We start from the raw sequence: 21,075 nt of genomic DNA, 5'->3' as shown, positions 1-21,075 counted from the left end.
TGGCAGGAAACTGGTTCACCAAAGTCAAAATAAATGTGCATAGCATTATTTAGCATTCAGAGCTAAAAGTGGATGTAGAAATCATTTTCTTTAGCCATTTACAAATGGCTTCAAAGAGCCCAAGGAGCTCAATAAAGCTACCTCAGAGTGTGCTGGCAAAGTGTGGGCTCTGCCTCCCATCAGGGTAGCTTCCACTCTCAGCTTTACAAAATGACCTTCCAGATCACCACAAAAGAAAGGGCCAATGGCTTTAGAAAAGATTCAAAAACCAGTGATCCTGTCTAACTCCTCCATTTTGTGGATGAAGAAACAGGTTGAGAGAGGGTAGGTGGTATTCTCAAAGTGGCTCACAGGGCTCTCAGCAAAACAAGATAGGAACCAAGATTGTCTGCTTCCGACTTGGACTCTTTCCAATGTACTAGATTGCTAGTCAACACCACATGCGAACAAATCTAAACCAGTGAATATCAAATAAGGAAGACAGAAACAGATCTCTCATCACCAGCACCTACATCATAAGGTTTTCGTAAAGATTAAATGAGTTTATAATGGTACTTGTCTAAAATAGTTCCTGGCATGTACATAAGAACTGGGCATTTACTATTCTTATAAAATGTCACTTTTCTGGTCCTTGCATTCTTTTTACCCGCTTTGTTCACACTGTTCTATCTACCAACTGCCAGCTCGAAATGTTCAAAGGGTCACAAATCCACACAAGGAATGAAATCAACAATCTGTGTTCTCTAGTCTGAGGACAACAGCTGCCGAGGAGAAAATCTGATCTGCACCATGGACAAGGACTTAATGTAAGAACCATTTTACACATAATCCTTCTCCTCTCCACGGCTCTAGCCACAGATAGTTTTATCATCACTTAACCATTTACTCATGCTCATGGGAGGTTTAGGCTCTGACGGCAGTTAGGGTGTTTTGTGTTGATACTTTTAATGAAAATCAAACATATTTGCAGAAGTATGTCTTCAGAGCAGAAAGCACAGAAAGTCAGGAGTCCCAGATGTGCTGGCCTCAACTCCAGTTTTACATGCCAAGGTGTCATCCCGTCCATGCTGGCAGCACAGCGGTGTCCTGCAGATACCATGCCTTTGTCCAACTGTCTCCAAACAGGAGACCTCACTCACTATGGGAGCTGCTTCCTTCTCTTGTCCTTGCTTTACAGTGACAGCAGGAAAATAGATTTCCCATCGCTGGAGACAGATCATCCCTCCTGTCAGAATCCTCTAGTAGCCTATGTATGAATAAGCCAGTTGTGTGCATGAACAAAAGCAAGATTTCTATTTTTTGTTTAACTATTCTTACCTTTGTTAACTAAAACAGACATAAAGGATTTAGGATACAAGCATCCATGCAGAGTATCTGTAAGGGTGAAGATCTAAAGTCCAGAGTGGCTGTTTTCAGCAGGTACTGATTCTCAGTTTTATATTAGTCACAGCCCTTCCTGTGACACCATCTAACACTTGATAATTTTCTGGTCTGCTTGAGAGAAAAAAGAGAGTAATCTCCTTGTCAGTTATAGTTCCCATATCTGGTGTCTGCGATGTTTTCTGTTTGCCACACGCACTTTGAAGTACCATATTGAGCATTCAATCTTAAATACACAAAGAAACAATGTTTAATAATGTTCCGGCCAGTTGCAATGGCTCACATCTATAATCTCAGCACTTTGGGAGGCCAAGGCAGGCGGATCACTTGAGGTCAGGAGTTTGAGACCAGCCTGGCCAACATAGCGAAACCCCGTCTCTACTAAAAATACAAAAATGAGCCAGGCGTGGTGGCACGTGCCTGTAATCCCACTACTCAGGAGGCTGAGACAGGAGAATCGCTTAAACCCAGGAAGCGGAGGTTGCAGTGAGCCAAGGTCGCACCACTGCACTCCAGCCTGGGTGACAAAGTGAGACTCTGTCTCCTTAAAAAAAAAAAAAAAAATTGAATATTGGCTCAGAAAGTTTAAAATATTACAAATAAAAATGTATTCAGTTAAAAGTTGCGAATCGAAAGGTGAAAAAGCACTGTTCTTTACTTAAAGGAAAGTGACCTTCAAGTTAATAAGACATGAAAAAGATACTTGAATACATTAGCAGCCATTAACTGATTCTAGTTAAAAAGAAACACATGGGACCAGCATGATTGCTCATGTCTGTAATCCCAGCATTTTGGGAGGCGGAGGCGGGAGGATCACTTAAGCCCAGGAATTCGAGACCATCCTGAACAAACAACAAGGCTAAACCCCATCTCCACAAAAAATACAAAAATTAGCCAGGCATGGTGGCACACACCTGTAGACCCAGCTACTCAGGAGGCTCAGGCAGGAGGATCGATTGAGTCCAGGAGCTTTAGGCTGCAGTGAGCTATGATCGCAGCACTGCACTCCAACCTGGGTGACAGAGCAAGACCTTTTCTCAAAAAAAAGAAAAAAAAAATAGGGAAGCATATAAAATATTTTTATTTGGCGGAGCATGCAGGGGTGGTGTTCTAACGCCAATTTTATGAAGTTAAAAGAAATCGGGAAAAGGCACAGTACGTCTGATTAAGAAGAAGGAATGAAAGATATTACTTATAGATTCAACTATGGACAGTATTGATTTTCTGTCTTTACTTGTTCTTTGAAAATTAACTCCCAGAATCAATATCCATTAACACTTATTCAGTGCACATGCACCCACAACATTCAGATAGGGACAATTAGAACGGGTAACATCCTGCATTGAAAATGGTGACAAATTCCATTCACTTAAGTTTGAGTCCCCTCACTTTCTCCCTTCCTCTTTTCCTTCTTCCTTTTATTCTCCTTTCCATGACTATTCATTAAGACACTGCCATGTGCTGGCATTTATCTAAATTCTGAAGATGAAATCAATCTGTCTTCATACGGCATACAAGCTAGTAATGATACTGACTCGATGAAATGGTCAGTATTGAGTTTGTTTATGCTGTCATGAAGATGGGGAAAAAGCCACACAGAAAATATTAAGATAATCCGCGTCTTGCTGGGGTTGGTACAAAGACTCTGAAAGACAGACTGCAACCCAATACAGATATTAGTTCTGGACAAAAGACACTGCCTGTTTCATAATATAAAGAAACAAAATCTCACAAATGGTAAGAATGCGTGATGTCAGAAGCAATGTCAGAAGACCAGGGCTCACATTTTTACTTTCCTCTAAGATCAATAACCTTGAGCAAATGCCTCTGCAGTTTAAAGCCTTTTTTCTTCTCTACAAAGGAAGCATAACATAATACCATTACCTTATGTAGGGCACAGTTATGAGGATTATGGCATGTGTGAAAAGTTTGTGAATTATAACCAAAATATAATGTATTGTCATTACATTAAAGTGTGAGGTAGGGCATGTTCAGGTCAAAGCCTAGGAAAAGAAACCATCAAAAGAGACTGGCTATCCACATGTATTAAGTGCAATTACAAAACTTTGAGAAACATGAGACTTTATGTTGAAGAGGATGTTTACTTTTTTCCATTTCTCATTGTCTCCTGTCTTCAAATATTAACCACATAATGTATACTGGAAAAACAACTCACAGATACACTTCAATTTTAAAAAATGTAGTCTATAAAAATATATACATTTATAAAATACAGATTGTCTATTTCCAAAGGACAAAATTCGGTGGTTTCCTAAAAGCTCTTTTATACACAATTTATAAGCACAACTGTGCACACATTCTGGTAAACTTTTTGACTGGTATTTTACCAAGTTTCAAACATAGCTTTTAAAGAACCTAGGATTTAGCTAGTTTGAAAAATAGTTCATACTGAACAGGCAAAAACTGGAAGCATTCCTGCTGAGAACTGGAATAAGACAATGATGCCCACCCTCATTACTCCTAGTCCTATAATATTGAAAGTCCTTGCCAGAGCAATCAGGCAAGAGAAAGAAATAAAAGGTATCCAAATAGAAGTCATTGAACTATCTCTCTTTGCTGATGATGTGATTCTTTACTTAGAAAACCCAAGAACTCAAGTAAAGGTCTCCTGGAACCGATAAACATCTTCAGTAAAGTTTCAGGATACAAAATTAATGTACAAAAATAAGTAGCATTTATATACACCAATAACACTCAAGCTGACAGCCCAATCAAGAACACAGTCTTGATTTACAATAGCTTGCATTTTATATTTACAACAGCTGCAACAACAACAACAAAATACCTAGGAATATATCTAACCAAGGGGGTGAAAGATCTCTATGAGGAGAACCACAAAACACTGCTGAAAGTCATCAGAGATGATCCAAGCAAAAAATCCCATGCTCGTGGATGGGAAAAAGCAGTATCATTAAAATGGCCATACTGCCCAAAGAGGTTTACAGATTCAGTGTTACTTCTACCAAACCAGCAACTTCATTTTTCACAGAACTAGAAAAACCTATTGTAAAAGTAAGATGGAACTACGGAACCAAAAAAGAGCCTGAATAGCCACAGTAATCCTAAGCAAAAAGAACAAAGCCAGAGGCATCACGTTACCAGAATTCAAACTATACTCTAAGACTACAGTAACTGAAACAGCATGGTAGTGGTGCAAAAACAAATACATAGACCAGTGGAACAGAATAGAGAGTGCAGAAATAATGCTGCAGACCTATGGCCCTCTGATCTTCAACAAAGTTGACAAAAATAACAATGGGGAAACGACTCCCTATTCAATAAATGGTTCTGGAATAGCTGTCTAGCTGTACGCAGAAAAATGAAACTGGACTCCTTCCTTACACCATATACAAAAATTAATTCAAAATAGATTAAAGATTTAAATGTAGATCCTCAAACTATAAGAATCCTAGAATAAAACCTAGGAAACACCATTCTGGACATCAGTCTTGTGAAAGAATTTATGACTAAGCCCTCAAAAGCATGTGCAAAAAAAAAAAAAAAAAAGACAAATGGAACCTAAAGTTTTGCACAGCAGAAGAAACTATTAACAGAGTAAACAAGTGACCTACAGAATGGAAGAAGATATTCACAAACTTTGCATCTAACAAAAAAGTCTAATGTCCAGAATCTATAAGGAACTTAATTCAACAAGCAAAACACAAATAACCCCATTAGAAAATGGGCTAAAGACATGAACAGACACTTCTCAAAAGAAGACATACAAGTGGCCAACAAATATATGAAAAAATGCTCCACATCACTAATCATCAGAGAAATGCAAATCAAAACCACAATGAGGGCCAGGTGCGGTGGCTCATGTCTGTAATCCCAGCACTTTGGGAGGCTGAGGCAGGTGGGTCAAAAGGTCAGGTGTTTGAGATCAGCCTGACCAACATGGCGAAACCCCGTCTCTACTAAAAATACAAAAATTAGTGTGGCTTGATGGCACGCATCTGTAATCCCAGCTACTCAGGAGGCTGAGGCAGGAGAATCACCTGAACCCAGGAGGTGGAGGTTGCAGTGAGCCAAGATCGCGCCACTGCACTCCAGCTTGGGTGACAGAGCAAGACTCCATCTCAAAACAAACAAACAAACAAAACAAAAACAAAAACAAAAAACCACAATGAGATACCATCTCACATTGGTCAGAAGAGTTGTTATTAAAAAGTCAAAAAACAACAGATGCTGGGGAAGCTGTGGAGAAATGGGAATGGTCGTACAACGTTGGTAGAAATGTGAATTAATTCAGCTGCTGTGGAAAGCAGTTTGGAGATTTCTCAAAGAACTAAGAGTTGAACTACCATTCAACCTAGCAATCCCATTACTGGGTATATACTTAAAAGAAATTGTTCTAACAAAAAGGCACATGCACTTTGTATATTCCTCACAGCACTATTCACAAGAGTAAATATGTGGATTAAACCTAGATGCCCATCAACAGTGGATTGGATAAAGAGTATATGGTATATACACATCATGGAACACTACACAGCCATAAAAAGAACAAAATCATGTCCTTTGCAGCAGCATGGATGCAGCAGGAGGCCTTTATCCTCAGCAACTTAATGCAGGAACAGAAAACTAAATGCTGCATGTTGTTACTTATAAGTGGGAGCTAAACAATGTGTTCTCATGGACATAAAAATGGCAGCAATAGACACTGGAGACTACTAGAGAGGGAGGCAGAGATGGGAGTATGGGTTGAAAAACTAACTACTGGGTATTATGTTCAGTACCTGGGTGATGAGATCAATTGTAACCCAAACCTCAGCATCATACAACATACCCAGGTAACAAACCTGTATCCCCTGAATCTAAAATAAAGGTTGAAATTATTTTCAAAAAGAAAGAAAAATAGCAATTCTGTTAGAACACTACTATTCTGGTATTATCAAGCAGAACTGGATTTCTATAATCTCAGAGAACAAAAGGTCATTATTGTATTATTAACATTATTCCTTAAGAGTCTATTAGAGACTAGCAAGACTGAGCTATGTCCTAAACATTCTAGGGGCTGCCGTATATGGCTGTGTTACTCAAAAACATTACTCTCAAGTTTGCAGTTCACCATAAGATATTCCATTTTGAGAGAGTTCTTTGTCCTTCATCATATTCCTGCCAAGTGTTGAGTAGTAAAACCTCATTTCTGACTTGAGGCTGAGATTCACACCTGCCCATACATCACATAGGAGAAAGCTAGCGTCTCAGATCTTGCAGCTAAGAGCATTAATTTTCCTACTGTTTTGATTATAATTTTGTTCCCGATTGTTAACATTTATGGTGTAATGGTCTCATAGTGAGGAGAGAATGCAAAAATCATTATTTGCATTTTATTATTTTCTCACTGGAGGCTTAGCCACCTTCAGACAGACTTTGCAATGGCCTGGTAAAGGGACAAGTGTTCCTGGAAGCCTCAGTTCTAGGATGGATACTTTGTAAACCTGTGCATAAGGCTCCAGATAATTGAAAATACGAGTTCAAGTTTGAGGTCTTTCAATGACTCTATGAGATAATTCCACATCTTTATTTCCAAATATACTCTGCTTATTTTTAAATGGTTTGTTTTTCTTTTTTCTCATAAGGAAAAATACTTTCTGTAAGATATGACACGGAAAACTATGTTTTGCCAGGCGTGGTGGCTCATGCCTGTAATCCTAGCACTTGGGAGGCCAAAGCAGTTGATAGGCTTGACCTCGGGAGTCTGAGACCAGCCTGGGCAACATAGTGAAACCCGTTTCTACAAAAACTACAAAAATTAGCTGGGCATGGTTGCTTGCACTTGTAGTCCCAGCTACATGGGGCGCTGAGGTGGGAGGACTGCTTGAGGCTGAGGCAGAGGTTGCAGTGAGCCACGATGGCACCACTGCACTCCAAGAAAAAAAGAAAAAGAAAAAAGAGAAAAGAAAAACTATGTTTTGGTTACTTCCTGAAGAGACCAGCTGGCAGAAAGAAGCAGAGAAAATAAAGGAAGACAGGAAAATCCCTGAACTAGCTGACTCAGTTCTTTGTTGTGAATGTTGTCATTAGATTTTGTCTTTCCCTTTCAGCTGCCAGGGATTATGAGAAAAGAAAAGAAAAGGACAAGAGGCTTTTAAGAAGGGTGGTTTGGCAGAGGACGTTACTATCTGGTGCTTTGTTGTGTGCTGGAGGTTAATGAAGCAGCTTTGACTCTATGGCACTGACTATAAGGGAGAGCCAAGAATTTGCCAAGACTTGCCATTGCTACATGCTGTTATGTAACTCATCACAGAATTCTTTCAGAGCAACCCAGGCTTTCCCACAGGACAGCCATGACTAGGTAGTTGACCAAATGCGCCCAGGAAAACATTTCTGTTTGAAGAATTTCTGTCAAGAAAAGTTTCTTGGACAGAATAAGACTGTAGGAGAAATTTCTGCAAGTAATTTTAAAACTCCCAACTCTGAGCGAGCCTCCCCAACCTTAACATTCTGCCTGGCTCCTGGTCACACTAGCCAAACTCTGCATTACTTTGCTCCAATCCTATGGAACGGCTCAGAATGTCTTACTTTCCTTTGTATCAGAGGGAGCATCTGCAAAAAACATACCTTGAGTCTTAAAGGCATAAAATAAATGGCTTATTTTGGGCAAGCTTTGTATTTTTATCTTTTAAAATAGTTATAGTTCTGCAATATCTTTCCTTTTGTATGGAAAGGGCCAGTTGACAAGGCGCATGGATGGCACAGAGACCTCACACACACAAGGCTTTGATTTTGCCACTGACCCTGTGATTATTCAGTGAGAAAGACCATAGAGTGGAAGAGGAATCTGGGTTGGAATTCTGCTTATTCAAGTTACTACCCGAAAAAAATGACAACTTACTAAGCTCTTCAGAGCTTCAGTGAATTGTGATATTGGCAGACAAATAAAGCTGACCTCTGAAACGATCTAAAGAGCTAATATGATTCTGGGGTAGAACACCTGCTTAGTAGAAAGGTCATGGTACTATAGTATGTGCTTATAGCAACCGTTTGGCAAACACAGTTAATTTATTAGAATGTTACTGTATTTTCCTATTGATGCTTTCCTGTGTTACTAAACTGTGGGCAATTCTAGCCTGTTTTTGAATTTTTTAAAAAAGTATGATATACAAAGCTAACATCGATAGAGTGTTGACTGTACACCAGACACTGTGGTAAGTGATTAAGATAATAAATTATATCTCATATAAGATTTCTGCTAATCCCCTCAAGTAGTATCAATACCTCCATTAAACTGAGATCTATAGATGTTAAGCGACTTTCTTGAGATCACACAGCTAGAAAAATGCTACAAACACGACAGAACAATTTATGTCTGGGTCAAACATTGTGCAGTATGCAACGGATTTTTAACCTCCATTTTCTCTTTTTTTAAGGTCTTTTATTCATTCTACAACCATTTGCTGACTTTCTTCAATATCCAAGACAGTGTTTTTCCTGCATGCCATTGAGAGTTATTTCAAGGACCAAATGACTTTCGTCTAGTAATTTGAAATGTTCTTCTCCATAATAAAAGCAGTTTTGACTGATCTACCTTTCTTGTAGCCCATTAAAATTCAGTCTCTAGTCAAGTACTTGGCAAAAATCACAGGTTTGTCTCACAAGCCTTAGGTTAATTATAAAGTACATAGCTTTTTTTCTTCTACTTAAAAACATTGTCTTTCAAAAGTAATAGAATATTCATTATAATGCTATAGAACCAGGTTTGTAGTCATTTTGTATATGCTTTCTAAAATGGAGCTTTAAACCTACAAAATCTCAATCACTGAATTCAATGAAGTTTCATAAATACAAATAAAAATGCTTTTTCAAAAAAATATTATCATCCGTTTCAGTAGACTCCAAATACTAAGCTTACTTAAACAGATTTCTTTTCACATGCTTGGAATGTCACACCAATTAGATAGGCAACTATTACTTTGGGACTTAATGTTCAGTAAAGGTTTTTTTTTTTTTTTTCTCCAGCCAGAGCCAGTCTTGTTTTGTTGGTTTATTTGAGTAATGGTAAGTAGCCAGAAAACTTAGCTCCTATACTAGATTCTACTTGAGCATTTTCATCATTACTGTGGTGGGTGGGAGAGACAGAAGGAGAGAGATGCTTAAGTTTTCATTTTACTCCTTTTCTTTTAGTTCTTGGAGTTACAATGAAGTATTTATTCTTTCCTGGATACAACAGATCTGCGACCTGTCTATTTGAGCTCTAAAGAATTAGCACTTTTTCCTTTTCCAAATGCATGATTCTAGTTGACAGGTCAAGATGGAAGTGAGACACAAAACTTCCAAATTCAAGAATTCATTAGGTGCATCATTTCATTCTAAAAATGAACTATTACTTTTACTTGATGAATGATGGAAACACCATTTCTCTAGTGAATGAAGTAGAATTTGGAAAACATAAGTGCACAAAAATCTCCTCAGTGGCTAAACAAAGATGTATTTGGTTGCTACTGAGGGGTTGAGTCACTACCAAAGTCGCCGCTCTTTCCAATGTCATTATTTAACAGTTCTTGTAGTGCGTTGAGTCTGCTTTAGAAGAACTCTTGAGATTGCTTTAGAAGAAGGATTGCTTCCTTTCTCACTTTGGCAGCCTCACCTGATTCAATTCACTAACAAGGAACTTTGCGGTGTTATGACGGTGAAGAGCAGATTTCCAACGGATGGGCCTTAGCTTAAATTTTATCATTGTCAGCTTTCACTTAAATCACGCTGCACACTTGACAGTTGAGGTGAGCCAGTGCTTCTATTTAAAAACACGAATGGCATTTTGGTGTTAAATTTCAGTTTGTTTGTACTCTACCCATAGTTTAAGACTATAAGCCTTCTGGAAAGAGTATATGTATTTCTGAAGGTTTCTATTTTACTCAGTGGGTACTGGTGCATGGAAATTTTAGCTGCCCTGATAGAGAGAGGATGCCTTCCTGCCGTTTCACATAGTTATGTACATGCCTGACAGGCCCCAAATGTTTGCTGCTCATCTAATCCCTAGGAAAGAATTTGGAAAGGAGACTCAGTTATGACTCATATTATCAGATGGTTAGCTTCTGTAAAGATATGTGTAACAAATAATATTTTCCATAAACTGAGACAGTCTAGTTTTAAAAATTATTTTATCCCTTTCTTTGCAGAAAAGATTATTACTGTTTTAAAGCCCAACTTATGAAGATTTATGAAAGCCAAGTTGTACTGTTCAAAAGGGGGAAGGGGACCCATGGAGACCTTGTCCCCTCACACCACCCTAGCTTCTCAGCCCCCGAGGGCCTTCTAGAAAAATGTTAAATCTACCTTAAATATGGGATATTAATCTATCTTAAATATATAAGGCAGATTTTTAAAATCCTTTTCCATAGTAACCAATGAGGAATTGTAGGATGAGGATTGAGAAAAAAAATCATCTGATATATGTTCATCTTTAACCTAAATTTCACAGAGTGGACTTGTTTAATCACAGACCACTTGGAAGATTCTTTCAGTATTAATTTAACAATTTATGAAACTCCTTAAGCCTCTCCCTCCCTGCCATGATATTCTTTGGGCAATTCCAGTCTAAAAAGGCAAAGGTCTGCTTTGTAGCATTGCTGAGGGATGGCTGGAAAGAATAAATGACTTATTCCCTATGCAGCTGATAATACTTTGCTTTGTTGTTGTTGTTTTTGTTGTTGTTGTTTGTTTGTTTGTTTGTTTTTGAGATGGAGTCTAGCTCTGTTGCCAGGCTACAGTTCAGTGGTGCAACCTTGGCTTACTGGAACCTCCGCCTCCCAGGTTCAAGCAATTCTCCTTCCTCAGTCTCCGGAGTAGCTGGGATTACAGGCACGTGCCGCAACGCCCAGCTAATTCTTGTATTTTTAGTAGAGACGGGGTTTCACCTTGTTGGCCAGGATGGTCTCGATCTCCTGACCTCACGATCCACCCACCTCAGCCTCCCAAAGTGCTGGGATTACAGGCGTGAGCCACTGCGCCGGCCAGAAATGAGAAAAGTTCTACATCACTCGTAAGCAAATGCTTGCTTTCTTTTGATTTTTTAAAAATTATTTGAGGGTGACTTTGGAGGAAGAGGTATTCCAAATACTTCATCTGCTTTCAATGACATGGTTTATCTGTCACAGGGGATAATTGTTTTTCTCTCCTCTGCAGTTTAGAAAATGGGCTTAATTGCTAAAATTGTTGCCCAAATCCACAGAATTACCATGGAGCCACTCTGAGGATGTGCAGTGCTGAGTCAGTGTTGCGGAGGTACTCCATCTTCTCTGAGATGTACTTCATGAAACACACATAATGACATACTAAACCATTATACCAAGTATCTTGTAAAATAATTTATGGTGATAATTATTGCCATCATTAGCTAGCAACCCTTTTTCATATGCTGAATCCTGTAAAGGCATCAGAAAATTCCTAAAAGAACTTCTGACTTTTAGATGTATGATTCGAGATGTGTGTTTATTTTTCCCATTAGCATCAACCACTCAACTTATGTTTCTTCATCCCTCACATTTATTCTTCCACCTTTGCTCCAGATGAAACAGGCTTGTTTGGCTCCACATTCTAAACTTTTCCTCTTTTTTTCTTTATATTTAGCATGGTTTCATCCCAACATCTACATAACCAAATATGTTCTGCCTTTGGATTTCTGCCTTAAGCTCTGCTTTATTTATGAAGTGCCTTACAGTCTCAGATGACCTCAATCTCTTCCCTTTCTGACTTGGAGGAGAACATCCATTGCAAAACTTGACTGTTTTCTTTTTAGCACCATATGGTTTTCTACCTGCTTGCTGTTTTGGTTGTCTTACTTCTGCAGTATTTGGTTCCACTCATCCAAGTCTTCCGCTTTTACTCATATATCACACATGGTAAACATATGCACATATATAATATAGAAATTATATACAGGATATAGTATGCATTATATTTATTATCTATTAGTTATGTGTTATATATTATAGGTATTAAATACTATATATATTATAGATATATTGGTATGTGTGCATGTAGTACACAATATTGTGCTAGGAAGAGAGTAGATATCCCAGTATTTATAAACTAAGCTACATTCAAAGCTATAGCAGTTATGGCAATGAATAAGAAAAATAGCTTATTTTAATAATTCACTGTCTTCTAAAAGAGATAGTAAATTGAGAAGCAGAAAGTTAAGACCTAGTTTTCATTCCTTTACTATCTTGACTATGTAAAAAGTTTTAAAACGTTGACAATATCAACGTCCCCTGTCAAAGTACACAAAATCCATTTTGAAATTTTTTCATCAAAATATTTTTCATTTTTCATAAAGCATACTTGTGTCCTTCCGAAAAGTAAATTCTTTTAACAACAAAACTCTGAGTCTAAGATAAAGCTTTAGGTAAGAGATACATTAGTCCGAAATAGCAAACTGAGAAGTGAAAAAGTTGGTAGGAAGTGAAAGTGGGGAACTGGGAAGCTTTTGAGCATTGAGAATAAGGATGCATGCTTAGTTGTGTGAGAGAATGTGTATATTGTTAGTACAGCTTCTGTGTAACTGGCATATCCTAGGCAGAACTATTCTTAGCTCTACATACATTTCTCTGTATAGCACCTTCCCATAGCACCTTCTTTAATCTTGTAAAATAGCATTTTCCATGTTTTAAAATTACTTGCTTATCCATCTTTCTTCCACTAGACTGTGTACACTGTTGGGAAAGACAGTGGTTAGTTTCTGTAGTTTATCCTTAGTGTCTAGCACAATGCCTTTTGACCTGGTAGATACATAAATAAGTGTTGGGCAAGTACATTATGTTGTAAGTAATAAATGTGCAAGTAATTGAATGATTAAAGGAAGGAAGAGATGAACAAAAGATATAAGAATATTCCTAGGAAAACTGATCCCTCCTAAACTATCACCACCAATGTCAAATTTTTATTTAAAAAATGTATGCATTTCTCCAAATATAAAGTTATTAAGTGCTATGGTTTGGATATTTGTCCCCTCCAAACCTCATGTGGAAATTTGATCCTCAGTGTTGGAGGTGTATAGTCTAATGGAAGATGTTTGGGTTATGGGGACGGATCCCCCGTGGATACATTAATGCTTGCCCTCCCTCCCTTGGTGCTGAGTGAGTTCTCACTCTATTAGTTTCTGAGAGTTCTGGTTGTTGAAAAGCACACACACCTGCCCCCACTCTCTCTCTTCAGTCCTCTCTTACCGTGTGATTTCTGCACATGTTGGCTCCCCTTCCCTTTAGTCATGAGTGGAAACAGCCTGAGGACCTCAGCAGCCACCAGAATCATTAGCTAAATAAACCTGTTTTCTTTCCCCAGCCTCAGCTATTCCTTTATAGCAACACAAAATGAATAAGGAACAGAAGGAGAGGAAAAGCATTAATACGTTAAAATTTGACAAAGTCTTTTCTAAACTTGGAACTTTGTTCCCAGATTTCATTTTTAATTTGCAGGATTACAGTGGTTTCTTCCACAAAAGTGTTCAGGCATTTCTGAAAAAGTAGCGCTTGGACAAAATTAGAACCTCTTTGAAAAAAAAAAGTAGTAGCACTTTTGAGTATAATGCCATGTATTTTGTCATACAAGAACAGTTCTATCAATTCCAGTTATTATTCTCTGGAATTGTTCCACCTACGTATAGAAAATGTGTCCAAAAACTTCCACATATTGATAATATTTACCTTTATATAATAAAGATATTATTAATAAGTCATCCTACAGATTCACTACAGATTCTTTGCTGTAATTCTCAGAATGTCCCTAAGATAACTAATCTCGTGCACAGCTAACCAGCAGCACCAAAAGTCACGTGAAATCAGTTGCTCCTCAGAAACAGGTATAAAGAATACTACTGCTTCTATTGCTAGCACTGGCTGTAAAGCTAAATTCCTAAAGTTGGTTTTAAACCTAGGATGGAGTTTATTTATGGAGAAAAAAAGATACTACATCAAATTCTAGCTGCTTTTCCTATCCAGGTTATGCTATTCTCCAAAATGCCAAGTTCACCTGCCATTCAGCTTAAGGTCACACATTTATACTATGTCCTATTTCCAAGTGTCTACCACAGACTCGACAAAAAAAAAATTCATGATTACTGGCAACCCTAAAATAAAACTTATGAAATCACAAGCATAAATATTCCATACGATGATTTTAGATGTGTTGTGTATTCTACATAAAATCTCAACCGTGAAAGGAGCGCCTGAAGAACTTGGGTGTCACCAGATTGTTTCCCAAGCAGCCTCACAGAGACACGTTATCTTGAGGAATTTTCCACAATCCAAAATTTGGTCCATGACCTTGCAGGCTCAGAAATCTGTCAGCAAGTCTGGAGCAAATGTATGTCTCAGAAATGGACTTACAACTCCACAAACACAAAATACTGTTGATTGATATCAAGATGCAAATGTATTAATTTGCAACAAGACCTACAAATGCCAGATGGACTAAAACAGTCCTGAGGGCAAGTTGGCACATTTTCTTTCTGTGGGCAGATTGAGATTGGAGCCAAATCATCATCAGAAGGCTTGGTGCTTAAAAATATAATTTGGAACGAAAAGAATACATTAAATAAATCAAATGCAAGACTAGAAATCAGATTATAATTCTATTACTTCCTGATTTACCTTGATATTTCCCAGTAGGGATAGGTATGTAACCTACCAGACTCAGCAAGCTCTAAGGGTCCACTTTCAAGGGGTGGCCTTGGCTGGAGGCTGCAGACTTGACCTGTGTGGCTAATCAATCTTCTGATTGACATGTTAGTATCTAACTCTGGGAGAAAAAGCTATGTTAAAATGAAAAAAATAATATGTTAAAATGTTACTCTAAGGTAACATTTGCTCTTTCTGCCAATTTAAAGGCTATTTGAATGCTATTTACAGGTATCATCACATTTTTTTCTTTCTTCTTTTCTTTTTCTTTGTTTATTTTTTGTTGTCATTCTTTGTTTTCTGTCCATACCACCATTACCAAACTAGTCTAGGTCCTCATCTCCTCATGGCAAGGTCCTAACTGGTCAACTTATTTCAAATCTGTCTCATCCAACTCCAAAGAATATTACTATAGAAATCTACTTTAAATTATGGCTTAATACATACCCTTTTTTATTTTCCCACCTTCTTTCATACCAAAAACTTTCAATGACGCCTACTGCCTTCAAAGTTAAGTCTGAATTGTTCAGCGTGGCATTCAACTTCCTTTACATCTGGGCCCAACTTATTATTACTTTTCTACTGCATGAACTCTCCACTCCAGCCAAATCTACTGACTCCCAACAGTCCATGTGCACCCATAAATCCACGCCTCGCTCATTCCCGGAGTCACCTCAAGATCTGCCTCCTCTTTGAAGATATCTCTGAAAGTACAATTGGAAAATGACCCATTCATTCTTTAGAGTCATTTGGCAGTGAGTATTCTGGAAAGTGACTATTATCTGTAGATATCCTATCTCCTCAATTAGAATATAAACTTAAGGATGAGAACAATACATTTTGCCTTTTATGTATACTGTATCCTCAGTGTCTTGATATCAAGGGCGCTCAAAAAAATCAATGCTTAGAACTTGTCCTGTCCATTTGTAGCAAAAACTGCTAAACTTCTTCAGAGTCTAACACAGAACTTGAAAAGTATTGCCCTTAACAGAAGAGAAGAGCTGCCTCTTGAAGTATCTTTGGGAGTCAAGTAGTTAATGGCTTCTTCTAGGCCTTTGGTATGATTTCACCAAATTAATACATTTCTCCACATCCTCATTCTCTCTGTACACTGTTTAATATTAAAATATAGCCTTCAAAGCCTGGTAGTCTCCCTGTCAGTTTCAAAGTCTAGACTTAGCTTCAAGAATAGACTAGGCCTCTGACATATAAAGACTGTAATCAGAACACTTAGCAGCAAGGATGATACGGGAGGTAGTTATACAAAAAAGCAAAGCAAAGAATAGACCCCTGCAATATGATGATGAGGATGATAAAAGTCTTTAGAGATGAAAAGATAGATTTGTAAAGTTTAATGAAATAGCACAAGGATCAAGAAGGAAATATCTTAAGCTATTTTAGATACCATTTAGCTTTTCAGCATTCTCAGGGGTAATCATACCTTGGTCTCAAGCCTGATAGGAAAGAGCTTTAAAAAAACAAAAAAACAAAAAAAAAAAACCAGATATTTGTCTAATACAATCAGCTGATTGGGAATAATATCTAAGAAGGTTAACAGTTCCTTTTATTTCACACCAAAGTACTACTGCTCATGGGGAGGGCATCCAGAATGTTGTCAACAGGGTCTTCTGTGATTATGAAAGACATGAAAATATACACACCATCTCTTATTTCATGGAATTTGGCAACTCCACATCAGAAATGTTGGGGAGCAGTCTGGCTAAGCCTTGAAAGTAGGAATGAGAAACCCAATTCAAAGGGGAATGAAGGTGATAATCTCTCCCGGGAAGGAGGAAATTGCTGGATTAAACACAGATAATTAAGCCTAATTAGTGACTTATAAAGACACAAACAGAATTTAAAAATAATTTACTTATAGTAAATAAAAGAAAAAACTATGTTAAAATGGAGAAAGTAATAATTTTCCTGGGCAAGCAAGAATGAATGCTTAGAAGTAGAAGATAAGAAAGAGTTTTATAAGGTACCTGATTTGTTCTCTTAATGTTAAAATAAAATTGGAAACAAATTATGCTTACATTGAATAAAAATTATAATACCATACTGTATTGTTTCATATACAGATTAATGCATGATATTAGAGGGGAAATTTTTGTTAAATAGATCTAATATTAAAAATAACACAAAACAAAATTTTAAAAACTTTGCTTCCATTTTATATTTCCAGGAAAAGTGTCTCCCATTAATTGATATCGATTTCCTTTCTTCTTTCCTTCTTGAGACAAAAAATCCTAGAGTTCTAATTTATTTTAAAATAGAATCCTAAAAGTATATGGGAACGTGGAAACCATTGCATATATTCCCATGATTTCCCAGTGTAAGTACACTAAGATCTGTCTAATGAGGGGATGAGTGTTTCTTTTTATTTGAAAACATGTACCAAAAGGAGCTTCCATGGCCCCCTCTAAAACCCTTTTCAACCCACAAAAAAGTTGCTTCTGTTTAGGCAATATTTCATGTGTCAATGTAAAGCAATTCTTATAACACATAGACAAGATCTGATTATGAAGTAATATGCTACAGGCAGCCCGTGAGGGTAAATTTTACCACCTTACGATCATGTACACTGTTTACTCATATATCTGCAAATATGGCTTTTGTTTTAAAATTTAATTTTCTATGTTTGCTGTTTTGTACACAAATATTCCATTTGCCAACTAAATTTTTTAGTACAGATGAATCACATAGTGTATATGTCACATTTCAATACAGTTCAGGCCTGGCACGGAGGCTCACACCTGTAATTCCAGAGTTTTCTGAGGCTGAGGCAGGAGGATCGCTTGAGCCCAGGAGTTTGAGACCACACTTGAGGTGGACAATGTTGAGACTCTGTCTCTACAAAGAATAAAATTAGCCAGGCACGGTTGTGTGTCCTAGCACTTAGGAGGCAAAGGCCAGATGATCCCTTGAGCCTAGGAGTTCAACGATGCAGTGAGAATTGAGCCACTACACTCCAGCCCGGGCAACAATGTGAGCCCCAGTCTCCAGGAAAATAAATACATACATAAAATCTATATTGTTCTAAGGCAGAGGTGGTAGGTAAAGGGTTAAATACTGCCTATTTACTTGAGATTTTATCTTCCCTATAAGAGATTCTTATGAACATTTAAATTTTCCTCATTTTGAATGAGAACATCAATTCCTCAAGTTGCAAAATTGCAATCTTCCTCAGTAAAAATGTATTCATTATCTACCTCATACACTAAAAAAGATTTTCCACCTTCACTCAACTTTCCATGTACCAACAGAGTAACCTAGATTTTAAAATGAGTCGCATCCCACATTGAAAAATGTAGGAACATGGATTTTAAGAAGGCAAGCTTTCTACTCAAGTGATTTTTATTTCAAGTTTACATGTTTAAATTGTGTGACAGTAAATTTCAATTCTGACAATTTAAGTTGTTTTGGAGGTATTTGGGCTATAAATATTCATATATGCCTATTGATTTTCAAATCAGAAATGAATCTGAAGACTATGAGAATTAAAAAATGGCACTTTAAAGCCTGCCATATGAATCATTTTTACTTTTTAGAGTATCGATCCAATAGAACCTAAATGGTTTTACAACCTTTTGAAGTCTACGGGTAATATTGTTTCTCATTTGGTTTCATACCACAATTTCTTCTAAAGAACATGGATGCACTTGGCTGCACACATATAAAATTTATTAATTATGTTTCTATCCTTTTATAATCAATTTTTTACAAACTGAGCTGAGCAATAATAACTCCATCAGAAAAATACATGCCATCAATCTTCTTTTTGTGTGTGCTTATTTTAGAGTCAAATGGTTATCTTATTAAAGTTGTGAGAAACCAAATCTTGAAATCCCCTCTTTTTAATAACAATTATTTTACGTATAACTAAAGATTTGATTTAAAATTCTACAATCCAGGTACACATTAAAGGATGACTGAAGTGCAGTCAATTACTTCTAAAACTAATCTCTAATACTATGACTTGGCAAATAAAATGTTTAACGTTTTAAAATGTTTCTTAATAGGAACATATATATATATATTCCTATTATATATATCGTATGCCTCCCTTAATCTCTTTTGCAATGATACCTTGATTTTAACCCAAACATTGACATAAAAAAAGTAATTTTCCTCTTTATAAAGCCATGAAGTGAGTTATAAGTATTTCCCTTAACAAAAGTTTGTAACATATTTACCTTGAAGCGGTCTAAAAGGAAAACACGTAATTATGGATCAAATGAAAGTTAAACTCCACTTGAAACAAGAGAGGATTATCACAAACATACCTTGTCCTTGGGTTACTCCATAAAATTCAGCTGCTATCCTTGCCGCTTCCTTGCGGTTGCCTTTCACAATGTAGAAATGACTGAGGATGGCAAGGCTGATTTTCACAAAAAGCTTAAAACAGAACAGCGAAAGTATTGTAAAGTAGACATTGGATAATTGTTGAGCAAATGGCCGATTTTCTTCCAACACCGACATTGCTGCAGAAGAATCTGTGGCTGTCTTTAGTTGGATCCAAGTCTCAAATGTGCCTGGCTCTCGTCCGGGATGCTCCTGAACAGCTGGTCCTGAGGAAAGAAAATATCAGCTGGTAATGATGCCTACAGCTCAAAATATTTATACAGTCCGTAAAAGTTCTTCGCAAACTCCTATTGGTCTGAAAATATTCCATGGAAGCAATTGCATCACGTGTCGCAAGTCTCCTGACTTTCCATTCTCAATATAAAATGATACTCCACCTCTGTGCTCCAAATTTCAAAATCCAGATATTGAAGTATATAAGCGTATCCTTTCCATTTGATATATTTAGTTATCAAGAACAATTTGAAGACAGTGTATGGGGTTCCCATTGTTAATATAAATGATATTCATAACATCAGGTAAAGTTGTCTATCATTTAAGGCTTTAAAATGGCACTGTACTATTTGTAGACCATGAGCTAAATCAGTAAACAGTCCATGGCGTGTATCTTAATGACCACTCATCAGATTAATCAATTATTTTGTTTTTACTGTTTTAGAAATAAACATTTTTCTTACAAGTCATGACACTGGAACATCACAGATTAATAACTTAACACGGTTCCTTCATCCAATGGACAGTTTTTAAGAACTTGGTATGTGTCAAACACTTTGCTAGATTTTGAAGAGACAAAGACAAGTAGAATGGTCCCTGCCACAAGGAACTCAGAGTCTAGCAGAGGAAACAGAAAAGAAATCAGGTAAATATAAAGCAGGTGAAAACAGTTATTAAGGGAGCAGAAAGAGGAAGCATGTAATCCTGGGAGGGAGGTGTCAGAAAAGACATATCTAGAAGGATTATCAGGTAAACATATGCATTTCATCAGGACTGTCCAAAACCAAGGAAAACAATATACTTTTTGGGTTATAATCTTTGCTAACACCAATATGTTTTATTCATTAATGAAATGCGTCTGTATATAGGTATCCTTAGGCAAGTCATATTTTAAAAGAGAAATAGAATAAATTATTAAGAAAATGACATAGAACAGCAATATTTTGGCATTTAAGCCAAAAATGATATGCCAAAATACTAAATATCATTTCTTACAGGGAGTTTAGTTACATATTTCTATGACCGGGTTTGGGGCCTGTTGATTGTGGTATTTGCTGCCTAATTCATTTGAGAAGTTCCAAAACAACAAAAAATAACAACCGTAACGGAATAAGGAGCGTACCTATGACTGGTCATACTAGTAAGTGTTGTGTGCTTCTCTCCCTCGCTGTATCCATTTTATGCTGAGTATGTTAACTGATTGGACAGATTTGCCTGATGCATTCCAACACAGGAGAAATGGCTGTAAAATAAATATGTCAAATAAAGCAGGCTGCTTCTTTCCCCAGTGAATGAATGGCTCTCAGAAAAAATAATAATAATAATTAGATCTATATATTAGAAAGAAATTACCAAGCTTCTTATGAAAATGGCCCCTAGTATCATTTTCAGAGGCAGAATACTGGCTAGGCAGACACTAATTAGACCCAGTGTGCCATTTCACATGTGCTTTGGAAACCAGTGAAAATTAACT

The 21,075-nt window shown here is 37.1% G+C and overlaps 1 protein-coding gene across 1 annotated transcript in view; it reads right to left on the bottom strand.

Annotated features, from left to right (window-relative positions):
* ASB5 (ankyrin repeat and SOCS box containing 5) overlaps positions 1-19,597 on the bottom strand; it is a 60,512-nt gene extending 40,915 nt beyond the window's left edge. Inside the window, exons 1-2 of the mRNA XM_011995120.1 lie at positions 19,306-19,597; positions 11,297-11,312 (exon numbers count right to left, since the gene is read on the bottom strand). Coding sequence (XP_011850510.1) covers positions 11,297-11,312; positions 19,306-19,505 — 216 coding nt within the window. The 5' untranslated portion in view covers positions 19,506-19,597. The remainder of the gene's footprint in view (positions 1-11,296; positions 11,313-19,305) is intronic.
* Between the last annotated feature and the right edge of the window lie 1,478 nt (positions 19,598-21,075).

The sequence above is a fragment of the Mandrillus leucophaeus genome, unplaced genomic scaffold (genome assembly GCF_000951045.1).
Source record: "Mandrillus leucophaeus isolate KB7577 unplaced genomic scaffold, Mleu.le_1.0 Scaffold473, whole genome shotgun sequence".
NCBI lineage: Eukaryota > Metazoa > Chordata > Mammalia > Primates > Cercopithecidae > Mandrillus > Mandrillus leucophaeus.
Note: the sequence above shows the minus strand (reverse complement) of the source record. Positions and strands in the feature narration are given on the sequence as shown.